Below are 12,285 nucleotides of genomic sequence, written 5' to 3'. Positions count from 1 at the left end.
GTGCTGGCAGCTAATGAGGTGTCCCACTCGTTCAAAAACGCAGTCTGTTTGCTGCTCAAGTCACTCATCCCTCCTACAAAATAGAGTTCTCATTCTTCAGATATTACAGGTTAACAGTAGAAATAAGGAGAAAATAAGTGACTCATCCTCCCTAACTACAGCCATCCAGAAAGAAAAGGAAAATCCAGAGGCTGGAGAAAGCAGGCAGGTGTTTTGTGAGCCTGGAAATTGCCCGTGCCAACCTGCCCAAAGGTACCAGCTCCTCACACAGGTACTGGGCTCTAGGGAACTGCCACCAGCTTCTCAGGCACACAAGTGACGGTGTCCTGCACGGTTTTGAAATGTAAATATATTTTTGTTGCAGTCTGTGATCAACAGCAACAGTGGATAAGGCCTGCTAACTACCAAGGAGGCAGACTAAAATTCACTGATGTTAATTTCCTCCATTCCAGGTAGTCACTTTATTTGTTACTTAAGTACACAATCTTAATTAAAAATCCTTTTTTTATTCTTTATATATATATATATATACACATATATAAAATATATGTGTGTATATATATAACATAACACTTACTGACTCCAGAGATTCAGAATAGGTGACATTGAGTATACAACTTCATTACATATATAGCAGGTATATAGGTATATATAGGTATTTCAATAAATTAAATAGTCATTCAATTACTAATATCCATTGTTAAGACTTAAAAATCTTAGTTTTTATATATAAAGACTTATTTTGTTTGTTTTGTTTGTTTCACCAAGCATCTTGGTTTTTCTTTGCTGCAACCTCTGAATTTTGTGTTTCTGAAATCAGGTGTGCGGAATTGGATACTGGCCCTGAAGTAGCGTCTGATAGATAAAGATGTTGTGTACTTGGAGTCTTGTCTCATAACACACCATCTTCCAGCTCGTTTCCTGGTGCACAGTGCACCGTCTCATTCTTACACTGATGCTAACCCACGTGCTGCCATGTTGATATGACTTGAAGTCATTTCTCCCAAGTGTATTATACGCAGACGTTTCTTCTGACCCATGCCATCTATTCTCCCAAGACTGTCATGTAAAACAGTTACTTCCTTTCTCATGTCAACCATCTCCCTTAGCTAAATCAGCACTAATTACTAATATGTACGTACAAATAAATATTAAATATCTGCTGCTACTCCAGAACAGCTCCTGACAGAAAAATCAATGAGGCAACCAAGACGAAGGCACAGTTTCTCACAGGGCTGTTGTGCTTTTGTAAGAAGTGTGTCAAGCACTGCAAAACAGATTCCCACACAATCAGCACAATTTTTCTTGTGGTTGATGTATCAAAATGATACATGTACAGTGATGTAGTCTCACATATCCTTCCAGTATTTTTGCAGGGTTAAATACGCTAAGGATGAATTAAAAAGTAAAGACCTTACATGTATATTTCACAGGGGCTGTAGGCTGTGCTGCTGCTGTCAATGTATAATAGAAGGAGAACAGGCAGGAGCAGAAATAGGGCATGAAGTGGAAAGAAGTTGTGTGCGCCAGCTATTTTGAAAGCTTGTTGCTCCTGGTCCTGCTGGGAAGATGGGAATATTAGGGCTGGTAATGGCTGTTTTGAGGCACTGACCATCCCAGCAGGAACAGTTATCACCTCACACGCTGCCACCCGTGACTTGGCAATACCAGCAGTAGCAGTGCGACCAGCTTTCCAGCATTCTGCCACAGGCAGAGAGGGAGCACTGGACCACAGCCATTTTGTAGAGCCCAGCAACCTGCTGTCATACTTTGCCTGTGACTAGAGAGCATCCTGCTCCTGACTGTGGAAACTGAAAGCATAAGCTAATGTTTTCTTTTTCCACTTTGTCCACTCCCTCCCAGTTTTCCTGGTGCTGGTTCCACCCTAGTAGAAATTTCTACTTCCTTTGATGTTATGGTCTTACATTACTTGTTGATTATCCATTGTTCTCTCAAATATCCGATATACACAGTGATTAATTTGAAGAAACAATGCCAGATTTATTCATGAGAAATTAATTATATATAGCAAAATAGATAGAATAAAATAAAAATTGAATAGAATAGAATAGAATAGGATAAAAAAAATAGAATAAAAATAGATAGAATAAAGCTTGTATTGATGTGTGAGCAAAATCCACATATAAAGAAAAAAATATTTAGCTTCTACTTGGTGAACTAATAGAAGAGATTATTTCTTTTTTTAATGTTTGTGCTCGTGAAGGCTGCATCACACAGTCGCACTTACTCCCTCTAGTAGATACAGTTCAAGAAAACATAAAACATTTATGAAAGACAATATCCATATTGCACGTGTAAAAATGAGCAATTGCATATCTAAATGAGCATGTAATTGTATTTTAGTTTCCAAATGGATGGCAGGTAGTAGCAAAGTAATGTCTTTGTGCTAAAATGAAAGGACTCTTGGGCTAGCCTGGAGGCAGACTTGTAGCTGCAAGTTTAAAAAGACATTTTCAGTGTAATTTGTCAATCAGTTGTGCAGCCAAGTGCAATCAGTTTATTTGCATATGTAACTGATTTATTTAGCATTACTTGTTTGGGTGAGATTTTTATTTCTAAAACCACTTTCAAAGTAAATTCAGCACAAAGGAAAAAAACATTATTTCCAGTGTTATATGCTTTATTTGTCAGTCTGTAGAAAAAACACTGCAAGACGTGTGTATATGTATGTGTGTGCATATAGAAGATTGTAGTTGTATTTTTGTGATACAGCTACTTTGTGAAGTGACTTCTTCAGCTGAACTAGTGGCTAGACTTGTGGCGACAGCACAAGGAAAGAATGCAAACGCTTTTTTACTCCCACCTATTCCTGACGTTGACCAATTTACTATAGTGATGATGTTCTCTTCTTTTTCATAGATTTGAGAATTGAGAATATTAATCATGATGATTAATCTTATTGACCAGAGGAACTGTTGAATTAAAAGGAGGAAGCTATTGCTGCAGTTGTACAAAACATGTAACTAAACATGTAACTAAAAAGAGGTTTGAATGTTTATGATACTGTGCACATTAATATATGCAAATATATTTTCTTCACATACAAAACTTTCACTTCTGTCAACTCTCATGCTTCTCTTTCATTACAGTTATGTGTTTTGCTTTAAAGTTAATTTTCTGAGATCATTAATTGTAACAGAGTCTCAACATTTTTCTTCCAAATTTCTAATTTTTGTGGATGTGAAGAATCTTGAAAACATGGATCAAAATAACCACAAAAATACCAATAAATGCCCAAAGGGCAAATAAAAATAATTTTATAAATAATAATACAAAAGATATATAAAAATTAAACATTCATTATTTTAGGGAAAGACTGCCTTGCTTATCTCTCATCACTGAGAGCTGGCAGTACTGAAACACAGAGGTTAATTACAGAATCTAAACTGAATGGTGCCTTCAGAGCTGTATGAACTGAGTATTCTCAATGACTGTAGACACTGAACATCATAATTTCAGCTGACCTTATTTTGTAGGCTCTGAGAATCACCTGCACTTCCAGCTTCACAGAGGGGATCCCAGAAGCTACTGGCAGGAGAATTAAAAGGCAGAATGGCCAATGGAACCAGCAGGATCTGCTATGTCACAGGGGTTTTACATCAGCATCAGGGGCTGCTGCCACACCAGCACTGGTGCTGCACGCTTCTCAGAGTTGCCCCTTTGGTTTTGGGATGCTAACCTTTGCCTCTTTTGAAGGAACTAGCGTGTGGAAGGCACATCTCAGACGCAGAGCTTTATTTTGGTATAATTGCATTGGATAATGTGGAAGAAGATGCTATAGGACTGTTAATCCTTGAGAAGGAAAACTGCTATACTGCTCCTAACAGCTTAACTGCCTTTGTGTATGTAGGAGGATATCCATAGACAAGCAGAAAATATTAAGATACCTATTGTTTGCTTATTTCGTATTTTGTATTAACAAAAGCAGAAGAAAAGGTAGGAAAGATTTGTGGTCCTAAAAATATTCAACTAAGATTGAATGAACGAATGCACGAATGAAAATTCATCCACATTAAAACTATGCATTCATGTTTCTCAGGACTGAGATGATGATAATCTGTTTATGTCACAGATATGGGCAAAAGTAGTTATCAAAATTGTTGACAATTTTACTTTACATGCCAAATAGGAAGTACAATTCCAACATAACTGTTATGCATTCAGATGAGTGTATATATTTATAAGGGTAAGAATAACATTCATGAAAATTAATCCTTTGCCTGGAAATCAAATTTGCTTTGTCATCCTAAAATATATTTTTTGTAAAATGGCTAAATGGAAATTACCAAATATTGGAATGGAAGAATTCTGACCTCTTTTAGCTTTTCCTAAATGCAGGGTAGGACTGTTTTATAATGAAACAGAATAAAGTTTCTTACATATATTGCCATTCAAGTTTTAATTTATTTACAAGAGATTAATATTTCTATAGCTTTTAGTTTAGTATCTGTCCTAAGCCAGTTCCCTCTGCTTTTCTAGGTGGTAGAGTATATCTGACAGTAATGACAAACTACCAGACAGCAGCCAGAGTGTAACTTTAGCACTTACTGATCTTCTGCATTACATAACGTCATCTCTTGTTCTGTGTTTTTCTATGTACATGTGTATTGGAGTTTTAAAAGCACTGTACAGCAGAAGTGCTTTCCAGTCCTTTCTGTCTTTGCACCTGTATTTGTGCTCCAGAATCACTCATGTGTCGTGTAATATCCAGCAGATATGTGCTAATCTTGGAAAAGGACTGTGAGAACTACTGCAGCACCCTGCAGCCTCTTCCCAATTCATGCCTCCAACTCCCTCTGGGAGCAGGGCACGGACAAAGCAGGGGGTGAGCCTGTGTCTTGCCTAAAACTGAAACAGTACTGGGGTGCACTAAGGGAAAATGAATGCTTTGTGGGGCTTGGCGTTCCCTACTGGGGATTACCCAGCTAATAGAAGACAGAAACAGTGCTATTTATGCTGCGACACACTTGTCGTTTACTTATGCTCAATCACCTCAGCTTGCCACTTCAGCATAGCAGTGGACCCATCAAATTTTGGCTGGTAACATAACTTGGGATAGCAGGTTGATCTGGCCAAGTTGCTTTTCTCACCCAGATGCTCTGGGCTTTATCCTGTAGCTTACTGTGCTCTCCTTAAATTCTGACAAAGGCGGGGGAAAGGCAGAGGTCACCAAACAGCAAATACAAACAGGGCACAGGAGCAGACCAGAAACAAAATCATTGTTGATGCTATCAACCAAACAGAGGTTTAATCAAAATCACACCAAAAGTAAAAGTAGTGCCTAGAAACTTTATTCTGCAACTGAAGCCCTACAACCACCACAAGGATCAAAGTTAATTTGATTTTTTGAATACCCAAGTCTGTTCAGTGTGTAGATTGGAAAAAGTTCTTTGTCTGCAAAACGAACCGCAGAAGTCTTTGACATTACTGAGAATGAGCACGGTATTTTTGTGGTCCCCCAACTGGCACAATCACAAGGATTTTAGACTCATTGCACTAAAATAAGAAGAAATCAAAAAGTCAGATCAAGTTCTCATTTCTAAGGAGGAAATACTGTTTGTTAATCAGTCTGTTCTCTGAGCATACACTCAGAGATTTAAATTGTAAATTTTATCATCTTCTTCCTTTGCCTGCTCTCAAAAATCAAATCAGCATTAGCAACAGTCCAATACACTTAATGCTGCATTAAAAAATACGAGCTATTTCGGGCATAACAGGATTACAAACTGCTCTGTGGTAGTGTGTTGGCTGTCAGGGCTGAAGTTCCTGCTCTTATCACCGCGCTGCTGGCTGGCTGTGGGGCAGTCGGGCTCTTTCTTTGGCTCGGAAATGGGCAGTGTCACACACACTGCAGCACCAGTCTTAGGTCTGCTCGTGACAGCAGCACTGCTTTATCCACAGCCAGTGAAGCGTGACATAAGAATTCTCCACTCCTAACCTGCTCTGTCTTCTTCACACTGAAACCGCAGGGAAATGCAGCAGATCACTTGACGAAGCCTGAATTAGAGGTGGCAATATTCTTTCTGTAATCCGTCAGGTGGAAAACTATGGATTAGAAAGCTTTCATTTGCTCCCTCACAAAATTAGATATATGCCAAGCTTTCAGTTTGGATGTCTTTAAATATATATATATATATATATGTATATTTTCTTCAAGCCAATTGCACTAAATTGTGTGAACTTTCGCTTTAGCTCCAGACCATTTGTAATGTAACTTGAAACAGAAGGGGCTGCACAGTATGTTTTTTGTTCTGGTTTTATGAAATTGGTTTGAAAATGACAATATATTTAACAATTACATTTTCTGCATTTTACTTTAAAACAAAGATGAAGAAAAAAGATTTATTCTATTTTTTTTATTTTTTTTTACTTTGGTAATGTGGTAAAAGCATTCTTGTTAAGCTTCCTCCTATAAGCACAATACCAAAACTATGTTGTGTCTTATGACTGGGCCATTTCTGCCTTTTCAAAATAAATTAGTGTGCTTGTACATCTGAGGCTTTACTATAAATGACAGCTGCTACATTATATTTTTTCTAATTGGGAAGGAAAGCCCATATGTAATGTTTGTGTCTTCTTTTCGCTAACAGTCACAAAACATGCTAATTTGCTGAAAAAAAAAATTGCACTTTAAACAAAGCTGCAAGTATTTTGAATAGAAATGCAGATTCTCCTTATTATTTTTTTCTGGAAACCTGCAGCACCTGCTTTGTTCAGCAATATGTTAATAAGATCTCTTTAGTGTTTTTCTAATCAGAATAAAATCAATGGATTTGGGGACAGTTCTCGTGCTAGCCCTGTATAAGACAGTACGTACACAGTGATGCTTACAGGGTGAGTTTCATTAACCTTGCTGGGGCTAGTGAAGAAGGCTGACAGCACACAAACTTAGGAAGAGATTAATGCATTGCAGTGATGAGAACCCTATGGGTTGTGTTTTTTTTTTGTGTGTGAGCCAGATCTCTGGGCAAAATCTAAGCCATTTCATAGCATGCTTTGATTTTTCATTTACCATGCATGCACTTTTAACAATTTTTCTTAACTCTATCCAAGTGTCCAGTTTAGACAATCTAAACACAATATTACATAGAATGGCTTTGTAAAGTGGCATTAAATTATTAAATTTATAATTTAAAAAATGCAAAATTAAGATTGCTCTTGTAGCTCTTGCTCCTCAGTTGTTTTGGCCATTGGGTGGTGGGTTTAACTCCAAAATTTATATTGGCTCCCCCCTTCCTGGGACACACAGGATGTCCTCAGGCACTGTCAAGCTCAGGGCACTTCTGCCAGGAGTTCCCAAGTCCCTCGGTCACATAACACGGTGCTGATGGAGGACTTGTGGTGATCATGAGTACACTTGAATCTCAAGGAGGGCTCTTGCTTCTGCAGGTGTTCCAGCTCTTGTTAGCTGACACCGGGTAGACTGATGCAGACAACGGCAGTTGCAAAGACTAAAGCCCAGCTCGTAGCCCAGGGTCTCTCCATCCTCATCCTTGGCTTTGAAGTCAGGTGGATAGGGATTGGAAGTACTAAAACTTTGGAGGGATGCTGCAACCCTCTACGGACTAGATGCTATGCCAAAAGGCATACAACACACAGAAAAGGAGCCGTCTGCATAAGGCTTGGCTTAAACAGAAATCAATGTTATCAACAAATTATCAAGTATTTCTTCCTCATTTTCCATAGTGTGATTTCCTCTATTCCTGTTCCTTGGCCTGACTCTCACAAATCGTGCTTCCTGCATCTGCTTTTGTATCACTGTCCTCATGCAGGCTACTTCTTCATTCTGACTCTCCTTGTTATTTCTTTTCTTCCTTCTTGTTGTCAATGAGATAGTCCACAGCACTGGAGGAGGCACTCTTTTCCTTCTCTCAGGTATGGGAGGAAGAGGAGTTACAGAAAGCCTTCTGTATTTCTTGTATCTCTGGAATGAAGGCACTGATTTGACCGATTCAGAGGAAGCAGGAGTTGTCCAGTACAAAACACATTTCCTGAGATTTCAGCTGGCATCTTCTAACAAGCATCTACTGAGAACACAAGGGAAATTTTTCAGTCTTGTAACTCAGCCGTATTTCAGCACACGTTCTCAGGAGAGTTGAAAACATGCTGGACAGAATGCCAACTAATCTTGTGAAACTGTTTCAACATATCGGGTAGGGATAGCTGGAATTTTCTGGCTCCGTTGTCTTATTTGAGCATAAACAAATAGAGAGTTTTCACCCTGCTCACATTCCTGGAAAAACCTGCACTATTTAAACTGAAACTGCACAGAAAATATGCCTGAGACAGACACCTGTGATGGATTTATTTTTATTTTTTTTTGACTAAAAGGTTAACGTTTGACATTACAAGCATCAAATCAGAAATAAAAGACAGGTAAATCTTAGAGAAAGAAAAAAGTTAAATATAATTTTGTAAAGCACACTTTCCAGTTCATTGGCCTTCCCATCAAAATAACAATAGTGTGCATTTGTGTTAAAGGGTACAGGACCATTTTCTGCCTTCTAAATAGCAAAGGCACACAAACTGCAAACAGCACTGCAGGCTCTTACAGCCCTCTTCAGCACAGATTAGGGCCGGCTGAGTAATTTTTTGATGGGGAAAAAATTCAAAGAATGCCAGTTTAGCAAACTCAGATTTCTGAAGGGCAGACTCCTACGGTGATTGCATTTCCAGTGAAACACAGACCCAGACCCCACTGGAAAACCTGCGTGCTCTCTGTTGGCTCACCTGGGGGGCGTTTGGGGTGCCTTTCCATGCAGCCTGCTCAGGGTAAGAGGCTCCAAGCTTGCAGAGCTTCTCAGGAGGTGCATGATACCTTTCAGACTGATATTCGATAGAAATTCTATTTGAGATTCATTCCTTCAAGGTGCTTTATGTTTTATGTCTTTGAACACAGGCATCCCTTAATTAGACAAAAATTCAAAGTATTTCAAGAGTTTGAGACTGGTAGATTTTACATACAGTAGTATCAGTTACAGATATAAAATTGAAAATGATACAAAAAATATGAAAACCTCATTACAAAAAAAAAATCAAAATAATATTAAATAGGAAAATTTGGGGGGCAAAGAGCATAAGATCAAATTCTCTGCTTATTTTCTATTTAGGTAACTACATTAATTTCCTTAATAAAGGTTTGAAAACATAGCTAGAAGGACATTACATGTATAAGAGACTTCATTAAATACCAGAGAAAATTTAAAGATATTGCTTTGGAAATACTAGAAATTCAGCCTGGTCTTACTACGAAGGTAACGTGCTGCATGTCTTCAGGCCAGGACCCCTGAGCCTAACAGCAACTTCTTTCTCACAGAGCATCTACTCCAGTCAGTCTTGAAAATCCATCAGCCACATCATTTTTCCTAGTACATATTCCAAGGGAAATAAACAGCATGCCCTCTGAGGTGTTTTTCTAACCCCAGGCCTCTGTCCCTGCCCCAGTTTTTTTTAAACACTAAGAAACATGCTCAACTTTAAGCAAGCTGGAACACCAATCATTTCATTACAAATTGATAGAAAGCTATACAAAGAGCTATTATTATGTTTATTCTGAAATAAATCGTTGTTTCTCCATAAAGAGATGCACTTTTATTGAATAAAACCATAATATGCAACTGTCCTTACGAACCCATGCTTCTTATCCAGTTTTGTCTTTCAGCCATTGTTTATAGTTAGCATTCTTAATAAAGCCACTGGATAATCATTTTACGAAATCATTGCAACAACATCTGATCCATCATCCAGATCAGCAGTTTCCAACCCATTACGCTGTCAAGAGCTGCTACGTTTGTTCACGAGATTTAGCTGAACGCACTTCTTGCTAATAATCTGTTAAAAAGGAACCCTAAAAACAGCTGTGCAGGCCCAGACCAAGGATCTGTTTAGCCCAAATGTCCTTTTTTTTCCAAAAGCAGCCAACTGAGAATGCCTGCAGATGAATAAAAAGCAGACAGTGACAGGGGGATACCTCCCTAGCAGACCTTTCTAGCTTCCAGTGAAGTGTAACACGACAAGCCGCGAGCTAATCAGGCTAACAAATAACATCATTGTTCCCCAAAAAAAGCCCCTTTGTGATTAAAGCTGTAAGGAACTGAGTCTAGATATTCTTCTGTGGTGGCTCAAATAACCATAACAAAATCTTGCAAGTAATTTCAATTGGATTAAATTCCTCTCTCCCCTCTCCTTCGTGACCTCCAGCCTTTTGTTCCTTCATCTTCAAGCAATCAACTGCACGTCAACCACGCCAACAAAATCACTGAAAGTAATCTGAATCGAGGTGGTTTCAAAGTTATTTTCTACTAAGCTTTTTCCTCCGGTGATGTTCTTAAAGTGCAATCGCTGACAGCCCTCTGACAGTACAGCACTGCTGCTGAACCACAGCACGGGGACAGACAACAGTGAAGGGCTAAGGAATGGGGACAGTTTCATCTGACCCGGCTAAGAAAAATGTACTTTTAACTTTATTAGAAAGAAAAGAAACCTTGGTATTGAGAGGGCTTAACGAGCATCCAGCTTTAAAAAGTTATGCAGTATACCAAATGCCATGGTTAGTTTTCTATTGCAAAGAGAAGAGCAGTTCTCATTTCTTCAAGGCTGATTTTTTTTATTTTTTGGGGGCGGAAAGAGAAACCTCAGACACTGCCATTACAAACCAAAATCACACAAAGAAAATAAGCAGGAAGACAGGCTAGGTTAACTGAAATATTTGAAATCTCAGAAAAGCAAACAACTTGCTCCACAAGTGAGTGAACCAATTGAGTTTGCTTTCAATACAAACTCACGTTTTCTTTCCTATAGTGTTACCCTTTGTAGTCCCCAATGCCACCCCACTGCAGTCCCTGAGCTGTGCTATCGCCCAGCTGATGCCAGTTGATTACCTGGGCCACAAGGCAAAGGGCCCTTCACTGGCCTGCCCTCCAGCACAGGCACTGAGCTGTGGCTCTCTTCTGTGAAGCTCTTGTTTTGCACACTTTAATTCTTCTATGATTGAAATAAGAAAGGATTTTAGATGTTATGACAGAGTACTGATGAGCAAATACAGTCAATCTCTATTTTTTTTGGCCAAAAATGCAAACCAGCAAAGTAAATTTGATGTTTCACATTTTTTTCAGGAAAAAAAAAAAAGAAAAAAAAGGTTAATGCAAATCAAACAGTCATTACTTGTCATTCTCTGATCTCCACATTTTTCACATGCAAAAATCAGAAAATGAAATCCTCAGTGACTTTCAACAACTCTGGGAAAGAAAGTTTTCATGCATTAAAAAAATAGAGCTTGGGCTTTGTTTTATTGCTTTTTATTTAATTCCTGATATGATCTAAGGGGAAAATACTGTTTCACTGTTAGGGTGATAAGTTGATAAGGAGACCTTCACAGAGAAAAAGACTGTACAGGTTGATCACAGCAAGAAAAGCACTGCATCAATCTGGCCCTCTGGAACTTGGTTCCAGATCTGAGGGTCTTGGTCGAAAGTGCTTTATTTTCATGATGACCTAAGGTGTATAAAAAAAAAAAAAAAAAACCACTTCTAATTATATTTAATGCATCTAGAATTTAATCTAATAATTGATTCAAAACTTACAAGTCAGTGGTTTAGGCATCAGAAGCTACCAGAAGTACCTCAGAACTAATGGGATGGGGAACAAGGCTATGAGAGGTGCGACTTTCCCTCTCCCGGTACAATTAAGCACATCGATCCCATTCCTAATGGGCACTGCTATAACTTCATGGCTGCCTCGCAACAGCATTTTAACTTTCCTTACTGTAAGAATGTTTTGCCTAAGGTTCTAGTCTAACTTAAGACTCCTTTTCAATCTATGTCATTTCTTTTCCGTGTCCACTTTTTATCCCGATTGTGTGTTGCAGCCTTGTCTTTATTTGAATGTTCCCTTGTAAAAAGCATGAGGAGGCTGAGAAGACCGGTATCTCCAGTTATCCTTTTCAGTTTTCCATATTAGAAGCAATCAATTGTTATCTTACTTGAAATGCATCATCCCAAACTGGAGATAGCGATTCAGGTAGGGCTTTTGTAACACATCAGAGAAGCAGAAATATGTTTCATCGCCTGGTCTGTGCTCCCATCCCACTGTCATGCTGGTGAAGGCATTTTAGAAAGCATTCCTTCCTTGCTATGGAATTTTGCAGTGGAATTTATTTATTTGTACTTTCCTCTCAATTTAAGAATTTGACTTTGAATCCAGCTGGTCAACTTGCTTTCAGTTTGTATTGGCTTTTTATCATGAATGAAACACATGATGTGAAGA

The 12,285-nt window shown here is 38.6% G+C and overlaps 1 protein-coding gene across 1 annotated transcript in view; it reads left to right on the top strand.

Moving 5' to 3' along the window:
- NECAB1 (N-terminal EF-hand calcium binding protein 1) overlaps window positions 1-3,716 on the top strand; it is an 82,713-nt gene extending 78,997 nt beyond the window's left edge. Inside the window, exon 13 of the mRNA XM_083824796.1 lies at window positions 3,498-3,716. Coding sequence (XP_083680922.1) covers window positions 3,498-3,565 — 68 coding nt within the window. The 3' untranslated portion in view covers window positions 3,566-3,716. The remainder of the gene's footprint in view (window positions 1-3,497) is intronic.
- The last annotated feature ends 8,569 nt before the right edge of the window (window positions 3,717-12,285 follow it).

Source organism: Anser anser (assembly GCF_964211835.1).
Source record: "Anser anser genome assembly, chromosome: 2".
In the NCBI taxonomy this organism is placed as follows: Eukaryota; Metazoa; Chordata; class Aves; order Anseriformes; family Anatidae; genus Anser; species Anser anser.
This window is presented reverse-complemented; position numbering and strand designations above follow the sequence as displayed.